Below are 21,122 nucleotides of genomic sequence, written 5' to 3' on the forward strand. Positions count from 1 at the left end.
ACACACACACACACACACACACACACACACACACACACACACACAAACGCATAACCCCGCGCACGCGTGTGACAAACACGGACTTTACACGTGAAGGTTTATAATATTCACACTGGCGAGGTGGATGCGCCCTGCGCGTGTATCCAAAGCTTTTGCTGTCCTGCTGTTCTTATCAGGGAGGGGTCTGTGGGTCAGGGTTGTCTGAGGAGGAAGCAGAAGCAGATGAATGGAGTTGCACACGGGAACTTTTGTTTAAGATTTAAGTTTTTTTTTTCAAAGGTCCTCATGGCTCAGCAGCAGAAGCATAAAAATTACTGTTAAGAAAGCTGATGATAAAGTTGAATAAAAATCTAAGTCTGATTCTGAAGGTAAATTAAATATCTGACAGTGATCATTACAAAGTGTGGCTCTAATTCCTCACTTCACCATCTGTGCCGCAGTTTCCCGTCTCCAAAATGAGCGTACGCATGGGTCAAAGCTGGCGTGAAGCACCGCACATTTTCACGTCAAGTTTGGATTTTATAAATCACAACCTTGGCGTAAAAAGTGGCGTACGCAAGTTTCTGGGCTCAAATTGTGCATACGCCAGTTTTGTAAATCCGACCCCTGTTCAATTTGTGTAAATAAATGATTGCATAGTCTTTTAGGAATCAACTTGAACTCGTCTGAATGTTCACTTATTGTGTCACTTTTCACTTCGCACAGTCAAGATATTAACAATTAATGAGAAATACCTTGGTAAAAGTTTCCTCATAACCTTGTGTATGAGAGATGTGGGAAAAGCTTAATGCCACCTTAAGCTCACTCCTACACAGACATTGACAAAATATTCACGCACACTTGGGACTGGCTTGTTTTACACTTATAACTTTCGGTTGGAGGTTAATGCAACAACTGTGACACTATGATTAAAGTTTAGGAGGTTTTTCAAAAGGAGCCATTTAAGACACTCCAAAGCCACTGTGAATGTTGGTGAAATGATTCTCATTTAACGCCAGACCTAGAATGGTTTTCTGTACAATAGGAAGGAAATTAAATGTTTTGAGGGATTTTGACAGCACGACGGCTCAGTGGTTAGTACTGATGCCTCACAGCAAGAAGGTCCTGGGTTTGATCCCTACTTCAGACCTTTGGTCTTTCTGTGTGGAGTTTGCATGTTCTCTTTTTGCTTGCATAAGTTTTGTCTCGGTACTCTGGTTTCCCCCACAGACTAAAAACTTGCACGATAGCTTGCCATCAGGCCCAGACCTTCCTTGCAAAAGAGATTTCTGATCTCAGTGGGATTTTTCTGGTTAAATAAACAATAATAAACAATAATAATAGTAATGATAATAATAATAATAATAATAATAATAAATAAATTATGGCATGGTTTCATTTACATTAAAGAATTGCATTTTAGTGATTACTGAAAGAATGCCTTGATTTTTGTGTCTTTAAGACTAAGTACACAAAGGGAAAGTTTAAAGGGTTGAAGAATGGTAAAAGTTTTATTTTTCTAGCCTGCATTTCCGCCCCATGTCCAGCCCTCTGTATTCATTCAAAATCCTTGTTCGACGTTGAATTATCTCAAAAAGCAGGAAGTCAGGTTCTAAAACCTACTTTAATATTAACCCAAGCACACAACCAAGTGTTTAGATGTGAGTCAGTGAAGAGGACAAGCGTCCTTTCAAACCAGGAAGGTAAGAGATATTCCTCTCTGATACTGCGTGTTTTTGAACGCACCGCTGGCCTTCTCCATAGACAGCCACCAATGCGTACGGTTTCTTCGTTCTCGTTCTACATGGCCCTGCTTTGAACTAACTGTTAGAATAATTGTAATCTGTTTCTTATCATCTCCAGGACTGTTTGATCCTTATAAGTCGCTGTGAGGGGAAGAAAATGAAATAACACATGTCTTAGTGTTGACTGAGGCCACACTGCAGTTCATTTTGCTTGTTAAAGAGGTGGGAGTTTTAGAGGTGACAGAAGACTTTGTTGAGTGGAGGATAAACTTTTGCTTATCAGACACGAGAATGCTTTTGTGCACCCGCTCTGCACTATGCGTGTACTTGCTTTTCATGCTCATATGTAGGTGAAGCTGAAGGCTCGTGTGGCATTCCTTTGATTTGAGAATGAAGTTGAAAACAGTTCAGGAACAGTTCACATGACACACTTCAGAGACATCAGTGTTTTGTTGCTCCACATGCGTCAAGCCATTCTAGCAGATTATCTTCTCTCCTAGTTTGTATTTTGTAGATGTGGACCATTGAGCATTCATGTTTATTTACATGCCAAACCCTTTGTTGTCCACTTTAGACCAGTAATTTGCCTATTTGCAGTAGCATATTGGTACTTTTAATTGTGTGGATCAGTACATTGTGGTTTCAGCTGACTTATGATCCGTACCTCCCTGAAGTAGAAACACTTGCAGACATGTCTGCAAACACCATGTTATGACAAACCATTTGTTGCAATGACATATTTATTCTGTGTTGCTTTTAAATCATGAAAAAAAATCACGAAAATATGAAATCTGTTAGACCAGACTGACAGAAAAATATTAACATAAACAGCGATTGGAAAATTTACACTCGTTTAACATTTGTTAATAAAAATCCTCACTTTTTACAGATATCTACTAAAATAATAAAGCCACAGTAAGCGATGATATTCCCTACAATAAACTTTTCTGTAGCTGTTTGACAATTCTGTGATTAGTCTTTTCCATGTACTTGACAACTTAAGGGAGGCAAAATCAGTTTTACAGATTTAGCAGTTAATGATTCTTTAGTTTGTTAAAGTTTTGTGTAAAATAAAAAAAGGTATATACCGGTAGGTTATAATTTTAAAAAGACCTCTGTTGCACTATTTTATATCCTCTGCTTATTGTTTTAGTAAATATTATCTATCAAAACAACATTTGTTTGCCTTTCAGTTATTCTAATCTAAATTTATGTGTAAGCGATTCATTTTTCATTTAAAATGGATTTTGTTTATTGAATAAAATTTAGAACAGAAAATCTTAAAATCTTAAATATTTGCTGCAGATTATTGATCCACTGTCAGTTTTAACTGTTCTACTTTGGTGAACAACGGCTAGTTATCTAAACCAAATAAAAAATGTACCTTTTCTACATGTTTTGTTTCTCTCAATTTTTTTCTAGAAAAAAAAAAAAACATTAACCACTCATCAGCCAAAGATTTTCACACTCTGGCCATGCAATTTTCATCATAGAAAAAAAATTTCATTTTCAGTGGCTCATTGAAATAAACACTTATGACATAAATGTACACAATGTACATTGATGTCATTTTAAAAAGACTCCAGTGCAGTAACTTGCATACATATTCTTTTCTTCCTGCATGAAAAAAGTTGTATTYTTATCTCAGGTTATAGTGACAAACATGTGTGTTTTSCTGGAATATCTGCAGTCATAATTTGTAGCAGAATTACATAAATATATACTGCAGTAAAGACAAAATAATGCTCTCACAGTTTCAGACAGCCCCCATTGAGACCCTGAGCTGCTGAACACAGAGCAACACAGTGCTTGTCCAGATGCTATGCGGCACAATGACCTTGCTGTTGCCTTTTTTGTCTCAGCATGGTGTTTAGCATATTTGTGGATGACGTAATTTTTTGACTGTGGAGAAGGTTGGAGAGGATATGTTGAATTACTTTGAGCTCTCCTGGCTGCCAGAATACTCACTCAGCATCTCTGCCCTGCTGTAACTCAGTCTCTTACTTGACGGTGCCAGCAGAGGGAGAAGAAGGATATATGTAACTTCAACTGCAGTATCCTCAATGACATCATTCCATACTGAAGTCCTCATCATTTCTTTTTGCTGTTTGAACAACTTAAGATTTTGTACTTTGTTTAAAATGTGCATGTGCATTTTTGTGACAGTTAAGAACCATCCATCCATTATCTTCCACTTAACCAGTTCTTTATAATTTCATAAATAATTTATATGTCCTTGTCACATCTAAAACTATGTTATGATTCACTTAGTGAAGAAGTGATAAATGAACAAACTTGTAGTTGAATAAGTTTGGCTTCCCTGAGGCGTATTGTTATGTTCATATTTGAACTGTTTTTGACATTTCCTGTAGAGTTGCAACTGCATTTGCTTGGAGGGTTCAAACTTCCCCCTGTTCAGATCCTGGGACAGGTACCATATCTGTGACAGCTTTGACATAGACTTCTAGTTTTCTCTCGTGTCTTTCTCATCTCTTTAACCTACTTAAGCTCATCCAGACAGGGCGTGTCGTAATGACAGAGAAAAGAAAAAGGTCTGATCAAAGTGATTGGTCCTTCACTCCGGTCTCAAAGATGAAAGATGGTATTTTTATTGCACGCTAGTAACAGTGTAACACTGAACTAATTGGTCTTGATCTGCCAATCACCCCAGGGGATGCAAATGGATACTCTTCCACTTTGGCTTTATGAAGCCTCTATGCTAGTGTGTCAAGCTGGAAGGAAAACAGAGTAGAATAGATAAATTAGCCCTAAATGAACTGGCCTTGTGGTTTTCCTGGAGAATCCCTTGCCGTCTTATCCAGCCCATTCAACCTGTTGTGGCATGTGCTAGACAGCTCCTGACACAAGAGATTGTTTTTACTTTGAATTCACATTGTTGAGATTTGAAACAGTGTTGTGTATTGAGGAGTTTTATTTGTTTTGATGGGATTGCCATATAAATATAAAGAAAATATCAAATTGTGACAAGACCAAAGAATAGAGGTAAATATTTTGTATTTTCAGTAAAGTAGTTTTATTTTTAAGATCTACGTTTTGAAGGCATAAAAAATCCAGCTCTAATCATGTCCTAAAAAAAACCTCAAACAAACACTTGTTTTGTGCTCCACTCTGAATCATGTTTTTAACAAAACCTGCAGTATTATGTGATATAAGTGGCCTCAAATGACCACTTTTACCAACAATAAATTGAAATATTCATCTTTGGTTCTGGTTATAAACACCAGTAAAGGACATGAATGGGTAGAAGTCTTCTTGAACACTCTCCCATGGTTGCAGAGAAATGTGGCTCATTTTACTTTAAAATGTTGCTTCAGCTCTTTGAAAGACTTGTGCATAAATAGATGCCTACAAACTTCAAAGTCATGGCTTTAAGTAGACCACAGTAACATCCCGATTATTTTCTTTTTTCAGTCATTTTGTTGTAAATTTGTTTGTGTGCTTGAGATTGTAGTCCTGCTGCATTACCCAGTTTCAGTCAAGCTTCAGCTGTTAGACAGATGGTCTCACGGTATATACAGAAGTTAATGATCTAGTCGGCGACTTCAAGGTTCCCAGGTCCTGTTGCTGCAAAACAAGCTTGGATCACAAGAGCCTCCACCTATGTCCCTACCATTTAGTTAGGACGCAGTTATTTGTACTGTTTGGTTTCCACCCACGCTGATGCAGTACGATATGATCAAAGATCCCCACTTTATTTTCATCTTTACAAAGAGCCTGGTTCTGAAATACTTGAGGTTTTGTCAGACTTTATAAACCAGCGTTTTGGAGAGAGAGGAGGCTTACTTCTGGCTACCCTTCCATTAACCATACTTATTAAAATATGACAAAGTTATTAAAAAATACATAACATTACATGCTGCCTGGAGTTTGTGAAGTCGAGGTGTAGCTCCTGGCCTTTTTTTTCTTCAATCAATCTGACCATTGGCCAGTCTGACCTCAGGGTAAATTTGCTTGAACATCCACTCCTGGAAAGACCTTTTTATAGTGGTGTTCACACTCACTGATGTCCATTTAATGAAGTGCTTTTGATTAGCAGCACCTGGCTGCTTGCTTGTCCTTTTAATGCCAGTGGAAGCAGTAGGGTAGTAATATTTTTTTTTCGCGTGCTGCTTGTGCATTTTAGCTTATGACACAGTGTGCCACACACTCAGATAAACTTTCGATTGAATATCGTTTAGCATGTTTGTTAAAATCAAAAAGACTTGAATAAATTTAAGTTTCAGGTAGTCACAATTTTTGGAATTTTTATTTATTGTTGACAAATTTTCCCTAATTTGTATTTCCTCAGGGTCATCTATATACACCTACATCCGAGGAGGCTTTACTCACCAGCTCAACAAAGAATTGGAAAACGTTAGAAATCAGAGGAATAAACTGGGTAAGAGTTTGTGTTTTATGACTGATTGATTTTAGTGTAAGACCTTGAATTGCTACAATAATGCATGACAAAGAAGCGAGCCTTTTTACATATTGCTGACAGGCAGCTGCTCCCTCTTCATCTGCCTTAATTTCTTAATTTGGACTTGGATCCTAACTGCCTGATAATTTTCCATCCATTTTAGGATATTATAAATGAAGCCTGAGCCTTTTGGGGACAGGGGTGGGGGAGGGGAGCACAAAGGCACTTAGGATATTGGACAAGATGCAAACTTTATATTGTAGCAAGCCTTTTAGTGATGTCATTAATTTAGAAGGATGGTGCATATAAAGTGCACTTGGCAAACTTCTCGTGTATCCAGACTGAATGCACTTTGAGGATACGGGGGACTAACAGGGTTGAAAATAAAGAAAGACAGTCAATATGGCAGAGACAACAGGGCAGTCACATACACATCGTAAGAGAGCTGTGTATGTTTAGAAGACATAGTTCATGTGGTTTACAAGCTGTCAGCCGCGTGTAAAAACATGACTGATCAGCTGTTGAAATACGAGGTAGATACAGTATAAAATTGAAATGTTTCATCTGGCTTGGAAGAAAGTCACATTAGTTGCCCACCACAGATTAAAACCAAAATATAAATCACAGAATTAATTTTGTTGCATTTCTTTTTATCTAGGATTTATTAGTTTCCACTAATTAAGAAAATGAGTGGAGCTGATTAAAGAGGAAGAGCACAATTTTTAAAGGCTGGGAAATGGGTATTACCTGGAGGTAGTGTGGTTATGATAAGAAATGAAATATGTTGGGTGCACACACTCAAGTTGTTTTACCAAACCAAGGAGTACAAATCCCATAAATAAAGTCAGAGGTTGTGTGGTTTAAGTAGTTGAACATAATAAGTCACTGGTGGAAACTGGTTTGTAATGGGAAAAGTTGAAATCATTGTGGAAACGTGTTATTAAAAAGTTTTGATATGGACATTTCTGAAGAAGCATAACTTTATATTTTGATTTCTCTCAGAGAGAAGAAAGAAAGCATCAGGATGGGAGAAGAACTTGTTGTATCCCATTGTAATGCTGATTCTGCTCGCGGGAACGGTGAGTTCTCAGACTTGGATTGTTTTCTCACTGCAAATTTCAGTCTGGCTAATGGGTGCCGGAACAAACACCAGCGTCTCAAAACATGATTTCATTTTTTGTTTTTTTTGTTTTTTCTTCACCCCTGAGTCTGGGTGGGGAAACTACTTTTGTTTAATGGCTGTTTAAGACGGTGCTGGATAGCTACCTGTAACAATAAATTATAGTGTGAACGTGCTATTTATGTCATCTTATACTGTTGGATAAGGCAGAGAAAACATGGGAGGCACAGCACATGCATCCACCAACAGCCTCACATCGTTCAAGTCTCTAAAAAACTTTTTGTTGGAGCAAACAGGAAACAGTTTGTGCAGGTAAATGATATAAGATCTGAACTCTGCAACATTACATGTGGGGTTCCTCAGGGTTCTGGACTTGGACCAAAATTATTTCTTTTGTATTTGAATGATTTAGTAAATGTGTCTGGGCTTCTTAAATGTGTATTATTTGCAGATAATACTACATTTTTCTGTTTAGGAAAAGATAGAATGAATGATGGGGATGATGCAAACAGAATTTGTTAAAATACAAACTTGGTTTAAACTAAATAAATTATCGTTAAATTTGAATAAAACTAATTATATGATATTCAGTAATAGAAACAGAGCTATTGATTTTCCTTTTCAAGTTGATGATGTTGAAATCAGTAGAGTCAATGAGATGAAGTTTTTGGGTGTTATTATTGATGAAAAGCTGACATGGAAATCCGACATAAATCACTTAAGAACAAAAGTAGCCAAATCCATTGCAGTATTGTATAAAGTAAGGAACTTACTTAATGACAAAGCTTTGTTTATGTTGTATAATGCAATAATTTTTCCACATTTGATTTACTGTGTTGCGGTCTGGGGGAAAGCACGTAAAACAATTACAAATCCCATTTTTATTTGACAGAAAAGAGCCGTAAGAATTATCACCAGAAAAAATTACAGTCACCCATCAAATACATTATTTTCTCAGTTCAAATTATTGAAATTTTATGAGTTGGTTGATTATAATATTTTGCAGGTTATGTATAAAGCTCAGAAAAATTTATTACCTCTAAATATTAAATAAAATTTTCTTAAGAGAGTAAGTGCCCAAAATTCAAACAAATCTGAAGGACAGATGTACTTTGGTCCAAGGAATAAGATTGTGGACCAATCTGGAAAGTGATTATAAAAATGCTGGCTCAATAATTTTATTTAAGAGAATGATGAAAGTTAGATTGTTGAGGAGATATGAATTTGAATAGTGTGCATTTATAAGAACCGTTGTTCGAGAAGGAGTTGAAGTTTTTATGTTTTGTTTGAAGACTATTGTTTCAATTTATTTATTTAAAAAAAGGGGCAGATATCAATAAGATTTTTTTTTCTTCTTTCTGCTACCTTTCATTTTATTTGTGTTGTATTATTATTTGTTGTACGCATTTGTTTTTTTAATGAAATTAATAAATTTGTTTTAAAAAATCTTTGCGATCACAAAATAATTATGCTTTATCATACCTCCAAACCAGGGAGGCACCTGCAGTTAAAATATATTATGATTGCAGATTCTTTGCGTATTTGATCAATCTTTTTGTAATTATACAATGTGACAACAAATCTATATCTTCCTCTTTGTCTGCAGACAATCTCTGTGATAATGGTGGCACTGAATATCCTATACCTTCTAGTGGATGAGACAGCTATGCCAAAGGGATCCACAGTAAGCCTCCTATCTAACTGCAGTACATTTTAACCTTCTTTCTCTTACAACAACACTCATCCAGAATGTATCAGACCTGCCATGTCCTTGGCGGAGACATAAATCAAATTCCGGATATGCTCAGGTGCGCGTTAGAAGAAAGGAGCTCTACAGATGTTAATCGGGCTCAAACCATGTGCTACTGGTTTTGTTTTGGAAATCCTTTCAGAGTCATTTCACAGCAGTGTGCAGACTCATTGAACTTGCTACGTGTCACATGTCCACTGTGATTGAAAAGGCCCTAAGTGAAAGGTTCTCACTGTGAAAGGAGACAGAGTGTGGGATGGTTTTTAGAGATTTTCATCTTTGCCTTACATGCAACCTGTTTTAAGCTCTGTGTATCTCAAACACCGACAGGAGTGCATACATGTGTGCACTTGCGTGTGTGCATTTGTGCATGTGCATTTGTGATTGCATTCTTGTCTGGAAGAGCAACATTATGTATCCTATTTCTCTCACATTAAATTTTACGTCTTGCGGGCAACTTTCAGAGCTGCCCTCAACTTTCCAATTATTTTATCGAGAAGATGTTTTCTTTGACATGACACGTCACAGAAAAACCCCAAATTACACTTGTCTTGCAGTTTAAAGATGTCCTCTCTGATAGGGTAGCCCCACTAAATGGTTTATACATTTTTTTAGAGCTGGATGGATGCCACACCTCTGATCTGATCTCACAAAGAGAGGAGGAGGAAGGGAGTGTACGTGGGGGGTTTAGTTCTCTTAAACAATCAATACTGATATGAAATCCATCCTTCTTTAACCTACACTTTATCTTTTTCTGCCCCTCTGGCACAAAAGTTCTTTTTGTCTCCCGCAGTCAAGGACAGTGCAGAGGAAGAGATATGAAAAAGAATTGAGATGATCTGGTTTGACGTCATCTGGACATGCCACTACCACTAGTGCACRGATACTCAGACTGTGGGAAAGTCAAATGAGGCTCAGATACGCTAATTGTTATAGGAAAAGAGCCCTTGTCAACGTTTGCTTTCCTTTCCAACTAAGCGTCCTGCTGCAGTCTTTAACTTACTGATCAGTGTCACCCTCAGCTTTACAGAACAGGAGGATAAGGCAATGGCAGGAAAAAGAAGTCATCACAGCTTCTGTTAAAGGATGCAGGATTTTACAGCTTTATGAAGAAGCACTGAAGGGCACTAATAAAATTGTTATTGCTGGCTCTTTGTTTTCGTTGCCATCCCACTTGACATTGCATTTTGTAAAATGTACAATAACCTGTGGGTTACTAGCAGTTTCCAGCCCTTTTGAGACCTTTTAGTAAAACAAAAGATTTTGTCTTCTCCATTTTAAGTTTTATTTTATAGTTTTATGTCATTTACCAAAAAATGTTCATAACCCTAAAAAAAACTTCTGTGGTTCAAAATGTTACTTTAAAAGCCTTTTCCTCAAATGTTTAAAGCGTTGCCGTGTTCATGCCTGATATTTGAAGCTGGTGTTTCAGTGGAATGCAATAAAGCTTAATGTGAAGTTTTAGAGTATGTGTGCTGTGGTGCATTACAGGCTGCAGTCAAACCATGGCAGCTGAGTAGCCGTGAATACAGGAAAACTTAACTTTTTTTTTTCAGGAATTATTTCAGCACCAGTTTCTCTGTATATAGTTAGCAGAGATGTGCTTAAGTTATGTAGGATCACAAAAATACAGTATTTTTTACCTCTTTTTTCATTGTTCATATTTTATAACATGTAAAGGTATATACAACAGAAATGCCAAGACCATTACGTTTCCCACAAATAATAAAATGATAGATAAATTTCACCATTCATTGATTTTGAAGCAGCCAACATAGCTTGTTTATTTTGTAAAGTCTTTCAAAAACTCATCACTCTTCCTGCTTTATATTGTAAAGAATTATTGACAGGAAGTGTGTAGTGTACATTKTATACGGTACATGTAGCATACATGCATTTTAGGTTGCACACGCGACCTTAACGCATGCTTACCATTCTGCATTTATAAATCATCTAGTGTCTGCTAAATTCTTTGTGTAAGAGTAAGATCACTGCAGCATGGGTTTGCAGGAAGATCCCAAAGATGACAGTTGCATTACAAGGCATGAAACAACATGGTAGGCCTTATTTTTTTTCCCCCTGCAGGCTCTTTTTTTTTTTTTAGGAAAAAAGATTAGGCTAGGTGAGCTCAAGTTGGGGACAGACTAYAATAACAGATGTTAATAATTAAAAAAGAGGACTTGAATTCAAAAGGGTTTAAAGCACTGTATTTTGATGCATTTTTATAGGAAAGTCAATTAGAATAGTGTTGCATTTTGGTACAAAAACTAAAAATAATGCTATATTCACAATAATATATTAATAAAGAATACTGTTATATTTGTTAAACAGCAGATTTGAAGCATGCTGCATAATGTTTGTCTCTGTATTTTTCTGAATAAAAACAACTAAATGACTGGACTTGCTTGATTAATTTCAAGCAACTTGTTTTTGCGAAGATTTGTAGGTGTTCCATACAATTTCCAAAATCTTTTAGATTCGTCCTGGTGCCGAGTTCAACAAAAGCAAATATAAATCATTTGACAAAACAGTTGCTTATTTAGATGAATGCCATTCCCCCCCTGCTTTAGTTTCAAAAGACTGCAGCAGGAAAAGAGGTGGGAGTTGAGAATGGGTGGGCGGGAGGGTTATGTCGGGTGTATTTGCTTAAGAATTTGTTTTGTTGTTTTTATGTTTTTGGCATGCTTTCAGTCTGTCCATTCTTCTTACCGTAAGCAATGTGCTGTTTTTGTTTGAACACCTGTTCACATATTGTATGATCGACAGCGATTTGCAAAAAAGCCTTTTTCATCTTCTTTCATTCATCATTTAACCAGTTTGATTCAGTTTTTTACATGTAGGAAAAAATCTTTGAGCAACATATACCTACTTTGCAAGATTCTTTTAAATGAATATGTCCAGCTGCACACATCTTTTTATTTTCTATTTTAGTTTTATCTAAGTTGAGTTTTTATTGTAATTTGTGCAGTCAAAGCAAATGATTCATTTATATATATWTWTTTTTTTCTCCCATCTTCCAGGACCGCAGCATTGGAAACACCTCCCTTTCCACCTTCGGTGTGGCTCAGGCAGCACTAGAGATCATCCTCATGTTGTATCCTTTAACTGACCTTCCTTTTGTCTGTGATCAGAGTAGCATGCTCCATGACCAAAAGCAACATTACCAAGGCAGCTTTGTTTACTCAGGACATAGTTCAGCCGAACACCTTCCGGAAAACACGTTGTCTTGTTTCATCACCTTTTATAATACCTGAAAAGGTGCAGCCTAAGGATACATTAAAAGTCTCTGAAGCTTTTTCCAGCAAAGTGTTTTTGATCCTTGATTGATTTGCTGAACAGCTACTTGATGGCGTCTTCCGTTGTTGGCTTCTACAGCCTGCGTGTCTTCGAAGGACTAACTCCCAGAAAGGATGACACGACCATGACAACGGTAAGGTGGGGTGTAAGGACAGAGAGTGGGCTGAAGTGGGGRCAAACATAGCTGAAATTGCTCCAGGGGTGGTGATGTGCTAGGATCCCCCGAGTTTCTTCTATTTCCTTTTATTTTTCAACTCTCTTCCTTTCTCCTGCGGCTCTCTAAAGTTTTCTTAAAGGCCTCTCAATGGCCTTAGTTGATCTGTCCAATATTTGTTTGTGGGTTGCGTAAACACTGACAAAGTGCAATCTCCTTTCTTATACATCAGAGGGAGAAGAGTTTTTTTTTTTTTTGAGAGGGTGGGTGGTGGAGGGGATTGGAGGATGTGTGCTCTGTTCAGCCTATAGTGTGGCGCTTATTCACTTGGTAATGAGTCTGGGAGTGGTACAGCTTGTTGGCTAGCAGCAAAGTTTCAGTGAAAGGGCTTGAAAGGACAATGGAGGAAACCTGGTAATGAGCAACTTCAGAGGTACTAATTGTGTAATGTGTGGAACTAATTTAACATCAAGTGGTGTGTATGCGTGTGGGCACATCATGACTGTCAGCTTTTTTATTTCTTTTTCACTTTTTTGTAACCACCTCCTATATAGCTGTATATTATGAAAGATCTGAAATGGAGTGATTTGGTCTTATTTTTAGATCATTGGTTGCTGTGTGTCTATCCTGGTCCTGAGTTCAGCTCTGCCAGTAATGTCCAGAACTCTTGGTAAGTATTATTCTGTGTGCCTAACATGACTTATCTATCTAGTCCATTTTCTCAATCTAAAAAAAGTCATTTCAGTTTGACTCCCAAGAATTCATGCTCAAAAAGGACTTAAAATCACTATTTTTTTAGTTAGCTGTGACTTTTAGCCCCTAAAAGACCCTAAGCTTTAAAAAAATTTTCATTCAAAGTTAGATTTAGATTGAGCAAAATTTTCTGAGATATTTAACAATCCATAAAGACAGCACTTCAAATAATAAATCCAAGTACTGGATATTTATTCCTCTCCATTTGAGGCCATCCAAGTTTAATTTTCCCATAYTTCCTGTAGTGGCAATTGAACAAAGTGCCGTTAAAAAAAAAAGGTAAAGATGACAGGATTGGCACCATCATAATGGCACTAATAAACATGCAGAGTGCAGAGCCCAGCTGTTTAAATAGCACTATTTTGTGTGTATGAGGGTATGAGTCAAGCAGGAGAATGAGAAGGAGCAAACATAACAGTGAGTCACTGGGAGCTTTACAAAATATCAACAGGTTCGGATTCATGACACTGAATGATTGAAAGGAATGGATGCATGGGAAAGAGTTGAAGGAAAAAAAGGCTTCCCAGTAAATGAAAAAAAAAAGGATCTGAGTGTGACAAAGTGAGATGTTTAATGAATAAGAGAGGGTGATGTGTGTTTATATGAAGTGTTTTGTGTGTCTCAGAAGAAGAAACATGAACTGTATTACTGATTAGGGAAGCATACCACAAGTTGTGCCCAATGTAAGAGCTGTACAAAAATAGAAATTTGCTTACAAAACTTTGGTAAATCTCTAACCGTCTTGACGGTCAGAGCTTGATTTTCTTTTAGAACTATCATTACCAGAATATATTTGACTGAATTATGGGTAAATAAAAATATACTTCATTCATAATAAAATAATTACAGCAAAACATTTGTATATTTTCTCCAAAATGACTCACTCGCAATCTGAAAATTAAAAATCCACTAGATTATCTAGTGATATTTTTATAAGTATCCCTCCTATGTAAGACAGAATATCGGTCATTTTTTGTACTTTTTAAACACATTTCAGTACATATATTTTACTTCAAGTTTGTTTCACTCAGTAAAAAATTGGCCACACAATGATATGTGCATTAGTGGATGTGCTGTGTAAGGTTGGGCAAAATCGTATTGTGTACAATTAATCGTCAGTAAAACTGACAACAATTAATATTTTCCACTTTGCAATTACTGCAGTTAGTGCCATGTAATGATGTTTTTCTGAGTACGACACACTCACTAATGTGAGCGTGTGAGATCAGTGGTGGAAGGCAGCTTGGAGCAGATAATGCTAACCCTACGAACTTGTTTAATCACCTGAAACATTGCCATAAATCAGAGTATGACAAAAGCCAGAAAATGCAGACCAAGGCCACAATGTTGGCTGCATGCAAGTTCAATTGTCATCCAACAGTCGTCATATTAATTGGTATTGGCTAAATGCCATAATTGTGATAAATTTTTATGTCAATATTGCCCAACCTTAGTGCTATGGTGTCTTTACTGACTCAGGGGAAAAAATTAATTTTTGATGACTGGATTGGCTGGTCACCAACCAATAGTTCATTCCGTTTTAATGTCTACAAAGCATTAACAAATACAGTATCTGTTACTTCAGATACATGTTATATTCGTTGGAATCAGATAGAGAATCTTTGCAGAAAGACAGTTAATTAATCAAATAAAGAAATCACCATGTTTTTTATTATAAATAACACTTCCATGATCCTGACGAAACAGACGTATGCCTTTTGGATGAATGATGAGCAGCATGCTAATGTCTGTGGCTCTGCATTGTAAATACACTCTTGACATTTCAAAGGCCTGCTTTATTTATTATTTATTTATCTTTACATCTAATTAGATTTTTCAAAATTGCCAAACCAAGATCAAAACCTTTGGTATTAGAAACAAATTTGGCCCGACCACAGTGCCTGGCTGCGTTGACTGAGGTCTCAGTCATTTTTCTCCCTGCCTCTTCACAGGCAATTTTGTTAAAGGTCCGTGATGCTTGCCAAACTGCTTACTGCGGCTGCAAATACATCTCCCCCAGACACTGGATCGATAGCTCAATCTAATTGACGGCAAACATTGTGAAGATGTTACAGCAGAAATAGTGTCCAGAGACCAGGGCTTCTTCAGTCTGACACATCTGAATATGACATCTGCAGTCAGATTATAGGAAGGCTTAGATAGGAAACTGTTATCGTGAATAGATTTAAAACACTGACACTAAGTTTCACAATCAATCTCAATGCATCAAAACAATATCAAATTAAACTGCTTCATATAATATAGTTTAATCATCTCTACAGATGGATTAAACTTTAATGAACTGGACTCATCACTTTATTTGATGGTACACTTACCCTGTATTAGAGCACAGGAACACGAGGATTAAACATAAATAGGCATTCAACTCATGATGTGTTCACATAATAATGTGTTTATGGCATTCCAGGCAACATGAGATCAGCTGAAACAGATGATTTGAAATCGGTTTGGTACTGTGGAACTGACGAGGACCAAACTGCTCTTAAATTTTGTATAGAGAGGTTAAGCTCACCTGCATAGCATCTTTGGATAATGTTTATTGTGCAAAGTTTTATCATTTCCATTACAYTAAAACAGGGCTTTAGAAATTATTTGTATAAATATTCTATTGTATGTGTTAGCAGTGTCAAACTAATACTAACACTTAAAACGGATTCACAGAAAAATATTGGATGTTGTTTTAGTGCTTAAATCTACTTAAAGTACAGCTACCTCAGCTACACAGAAACACAAGTGCTGATTTACTGTTTAACTTAAAATTATTTCTGTTCAAAATATGTCTAGAGATACTACCTAATAATATACACAAAAAATGAACTGATTATTTTTGCCATTGAAGCCTTTCTTTCAGATTAAATATTTCTTGAATTAGGCAGCTGAAGAAAAAAATACACACATGGACAAAATTGTTAGTACACCTCATTTAATGAAAAAAACCCCACAATGGTCACAGAAAGAACTAGAATATGACAAAAGTAATAATAAGAAAAAAAATGAAAATGAACAAATATAAGTCAGAGTTTATTTGAAATTACATTTCATGTCTTCTGACTGACATTTGAATGCATTGGTGTAACTTCATGTGTGTTCCARTTGTCCAGTGCAGCAGCCTTGTGAGCCTTAAACATTGTTTTTTTTTTAAATAAAACTCATAAAACAGGCATGGACAGAAATTATTGTACCCCTGAAAATAATCCTTGTAAAACAAGGCGTGTTCACTAATGTGCATCACAGGTGTCTACAATCTTGTAATCAGTCAGTGGTCCTGTATATAGGGCTACAGATACTCACTTTGCTGTTTGGGGACATGGCGTGGACCACTCTCAACATGGACCAGAGGAAGAGAAGGAAAGAGTTGCCTCAGGAGATTAGAAAAGAAATTATAGACAAGAATGTTAAAGGTAAWGGTTATAAGACCATCTCCAAGCAGCTTGATGTTCCTGTGACTACAGTTGCACATATTATTCAGAAATTTAAGATCCATGGGACTGTAGCCAACCTCCCCGGATATGGCYGCAGGAGGAAAATTGATGACAAATCAAAGAGACGGCTAATACGAATGATAACAAAAGAGCTCAGAAARACGTGTAAAGAGATTAATGGTGCAGTTCAAGCTCAGGGAACATCAGTGTCAAATCTTACCATCTGTCGTGTTTCAGCCAAAGTGGACTYAATGGGAGACGACCAAGGAGGACGACCATTGTTGAAAACAAATCATAAAAGAAGCCAAACTGGAATTTGCCAAACTACATGTTGACAAGCCACAAAGCTTCGGCGAGAATGTCCTCTGGACAGATGAGATAAAAATGGAACTTTTTGACAAAGCACATCAGCTCTATGTTCACGGAGGGAAAAATGAAGCATATCAAGAAAAGAACACTGTCCCTACTGTGAAACATGGAGGAGCCTCCGTTATGTTCTGGGCCTGCTTTGTTGCATCTGGCACAGGGGGTCTTGAATCTGTGCAGGGTACAAAGAAATCTCATGACCATCAAAGGTTTCTAGAGAGAAATGTGCTGCCCAGTGTCAGAAAGCTTGGTCTCAGTCGCAGCTCATGGGCCTTGCAACAGGACAGCTAAAAACACTCAAAAATGGCTAAATAGAAAACATTTGACCATTCTGAAGTGGCCTTCTATGAGCCCTGACCTAAATCCCATTGAGCATCTTTGGAAGGAGCTGAAACATGCTGTCTGGAAAAAGCACCCTTCAAACCTGAGACAACTGGAGCAGTTCGCTCATGAGGAGTGGGACAGAATACCTGCTGAGAGGTACAGAAGTCTCAATGGCAGCTACAGAATCACCTCAAAAGGTGCAAAGAAATATTAAGTTAAGAGTAGCATCATTTCTGTCCAGGCCTGTTTCATGAGTTTTATTTATTTATTTTTTATTCTGTTGAAGCATGGTTGAAGCAAAGTCTGACTTGTATTTGCTAGTTTTTATAGAATTTTTATTTATTATTACTTTCGTCAGATTCTATTTATTTCTGTGACCATTGCGGGTTTTTCTTTACTCATGTGGACAAAATTGTTGGTACCCCTCGTTTAATGAATTGACGTCTGCATGAGTGTATCATGCATTAGACATGACACACTTTTGATGAATGTTGTGATGATTTCCTGCCTCCTTATTGGTTGTGTCTTTGTTCTTTGCAGGTATCACCAGGTTTGATCTTTTGGGAGACTTTGGGAGATTTAACTGGCTGGGAAACTTTTACATTGTCCTTTCATACAACTTGCTTTTTGCCATTGTGACAACTCTTTGTCTYGTGAGAAAATTTACCTCAGCAGTGCGGGAAGAGCTCCTAAAAGCCCTAGGTAAACTTTTCTCTGGTGTTATTCTCTGTTAAAGATGTTTCTAATAAACACCTTTCAGTTTTGGTAATAGTCCTAGAGACTTTCTAAATGTTGGACAAGTAGTACAGATTTGGAAATTTTCAGTTTCTGTCTAATTTTGTTTACACAAAGGTTTAACTTAAGACTGACAACTCCAAGCTGCTCTGTGGCTTTGGAAAGAGTTATCCTTTATTACTCTCAGATAGTGAGACGTTAGGTGACAAAATAGGGGGAAAAATGCATTAGGATTCATGGTGCTGCAGAAATGTGACTCAGGACCGAGCTGGTCTTAAAGACTTGGTGTGACAGGCTCTAAATGTTTGATACAGAGTGGGATAGGGTTAGAAGACGTCRGGCAGAGGCACTGAAGGGAGAAAAGGACATAAATACCTCTGTTCAAATGAAAGTCTGAAGCTTTTTAATGAGATTTTTTTTTTTGCCTTATCTCCCACTGCCCAGGTCTGGATAAATTGCAACTGTCAAACAGCCCCATAGACCCTGAATCTGGGAAGCTTTCGGCCAACGGGCATCAGAAAACTCTGTAAAAAGGACAATGAATCCAGACGCGTACACGTTAGCAGAGCCAAAGGGAGATTTCGACAGTACTGCCTGACTGCTGAAAGRTGAAAAGGATAGGAAGGAACTTAATAAATCCAGCCGTGTCTGTCTGTTGCTGCAAATGGAGGCTGAGAGCAATTTAGTTTGTGACATTCCATCCTCTGCGTCTCGAATGGAAGCTGGGGCAGAGCCAGGGCTGAGACCGAGGAGTGAAATAGACTGGCATCACTGCAGTGACCTTGATGCTAAACTCAACCACGACTGTGACTTCAAACTACCCATCCTTTGCTTCAGGGGCATTCCAACCCCCGTCATTGTCACCTGCTTTTCTTCCCCAGTCTTTATTGCACTTGACAGTCTTGAATTAGGCTCTATACTCAGTCATTTAAAACACAACCCACCAAATTGATTTAAATTATCTTTTAATGTTTTTTTTTCCTTTTTCTTTATGCCTGTGAAAGTAACTTAAAATTAATATTCTGTAATTGTTTTCTGACTATTAAGTGAAGTGATGCAGGCATTATGAGGTGTCTGTTTGCCATTTTGCAATGAGAAAATAACAAAAATGTGCTTTGTGAAGCATGGGAATTTGTCTTTTCTTCACGCATTTTACAGCCAGTGAAGACAGATCCACAATATCATTGCAGTTTACATCATATGCACTGTTACTGTCAATCTGAATGACAGGCCTCAGATTTCAGCGCTCCTGCTGTCATTTGTCCTTTTATCCAGCTTTATGCAAGTGCGCTTTAACTTTGTTGATGATGTCATTAGTTTGTATGAAGAAGGATATTTATTTTTAGAAGCTCTAAATTTGACTTAGGCTACCTTACAATGGAAAACTGGAGATTTTAATTCCTTAGTGCATTAGATTGGAATTTTAAGTTTTAGCTTCACACTTCTGCTTATTCCACACCGGCACAGAGATTTGTCTTTTTGTAAATGTATTTACTTGTACATAACGTTGTTTCATACTTTATTATTTTCTTGTTACTTTGATGTAAATATTGGGCTGTCGTTGATGCTCACCGAGGRACTGACTCACTATTTATTGGTACATATTTTTTTATATGAACCTCTAAATCAAATTCTATCACGTTGAACATTTTGTGTGCTTTATCCTCAGCCTTAAAGTGAAGAAATGTGGATGGGTGGCTTTGGTGTATTCCAAAAAAAAAAGTTAATGGAGATTTTGGGATACACACAGAGTTACTGATAAGGTGTGTGAGCGGGAGAAATGGTAAATAAATCCGAGGCATGTGTAAAAAAAGCACAGGTTTATTAGGCAATATTAGTATTTAACACTTTGTTTCACACCATCAATAGGCCAGTCATTGTGATGACCTCAATCATTTCTAAAAGCAGAACAAAAATGCTAAACTAATAACGGCACCAACACAACTGAACATGACTTGCACTCATTCGTACACGTATAAAAACAGTCCCCAAGAGGCAACAACATGTTATGTGAAACTGTGGAGCGCTGCTACAAGTTGGATGCAGAAGCACGTTCAAACCCCCAGAACCTTTTCCACACACTGAATAAGAGAATAGTCAGCTTTGTAGCTGAGAGACGACGTGGTGACTCAGGCCCCTTTTACATGTTGTTGTATTGCTGCGTTCTAGACTGTGACTTTGATTCCTTTTTGTTTCACAGCCACCTTTGATGCCTTATGCAATGAGCATCTCGTAGGTTTAATGTTAGAATTGTTGTSTGTATAGTTTTCACTGTGATCCTGTCTTGATTGTTTTTTTAAGACAGCTGGATGGCACTATTCTTTTAATTAACGTGATTGAAGCAGCTCCATTTCCAGACATTTCTGAAAGTACTTGTGCACCTGCTAGCATTGATTTGAGTATATGTTTGTTGCCCGCCCCCCTTTTAATAGCTCTAATTTTTTTTCGTATTAGTGAAAGATACCAACATTTATGTGTTTTATAGCAAAATTGTTTGCAGTTTAAGGTTTTAYTACAAGACTAGTTTTAAAAATGTATCAAACAAGCTCATAAAATTAAATGCAAGGTAACATTTCTGACTGAAACCTTCCATGTCATCAACACGTCAGCTTAAATTATATTCCATCAGTTTTTTGAATAGTTTTCTTTTTCTTTAGTTTGTGTTTGATTGGCTTTAGGGTCACTGAGCTTCTGATACTGTGAAATAAAACATGAAATAAAGCTAAATGGGAACCACCCTGTCCCTTTACTGAGGGGGGCAGTTGAGTATGTCAGAGCTTCAAAAAGATTAGATTTTTTTTTTAAGTATGGATAAATTTTACTAAACTAGGCACTGCTAATTGTAGTAGTCATGGATTCTGAATTTTAGCTGGGAAGATATYGGCTCAGACATGTTTTTCTGGTTGAAGTTGCAGATCTTTGTTGTGTGAATGAGAGAAGTGAAGGTTCAAAAAGGTTTAATTGTTCTGAGCTGTACGAATAGCTTTTTATTTCTGTTTATATCTCTGCATGTATTTTTGATACATGTTTTGTGAA

The 21,122-nt window shown here is 37.1% G+C and overlaps 1 protein-coding gene across 1 annotated transcript in view; it reads left to right on the forward strand.

Annotated features, from left to right (window-relative positions):
- lmbr1 (limb development membrane protein 1) overlaps positions 1-19,899 on the forward strand; it is a 38,943-nt gene extending 19,044 nt beyond the window's left edge. Inside the window, exons 10-17 of the mRNA XM_014013347.1 lie at positions 6,034-6,123; positions 7,147-7,223; positions 8,871-8,948; positions 12,035-12,108; positions 12,354-12,444; positions 13,069-13,135; positions 17,892-18,053; positions 18,531-19,899. Of these exons, the coding sequence (XP_013868801.1) occupies positions 6,034-6,123; positions 7,147-7,223; positions 8,871-8,948; positions 12,035-12,108; positions 12,354-12,444; positions 13,069-13,135; positions 17,892-18,053; positions 18,531-18,616 (725 nt within the window). The 3' untranslated portion in view covers positions 18,617-19,899. The remainder of the gene's footprint in view (positions 1-6,033; positions 6,124-7,146; positions 7,224-8,870; positions 8,949-12,034; positions 12,109-12,353; positions 12,445-13,068; positions 13,136-17,891; positions 18,054-18,530) is intronic.
- Positions 19,900-21,122: the final 1,223 nt, after the last annotated feature.

The sequence above is a fragment of the Austrofundulus limnaeus genome, unplaced genomic scaffold, assembly GCF_001266775.1.
Source record: "Austrofundulus limnaeus strain Quisiro unplaced genomic scaffold, Austrofundulus_limnaeus-1.0 Scaffold100, whole genome shotgun sequence".
Taxonomy (NCBI): Eukaryota; Metazoa; Chordata; class Actinopteri; order Cyprinodontiformes; family Rivulidae; genus Austrofundulus; species Austrofundulus limnaeus.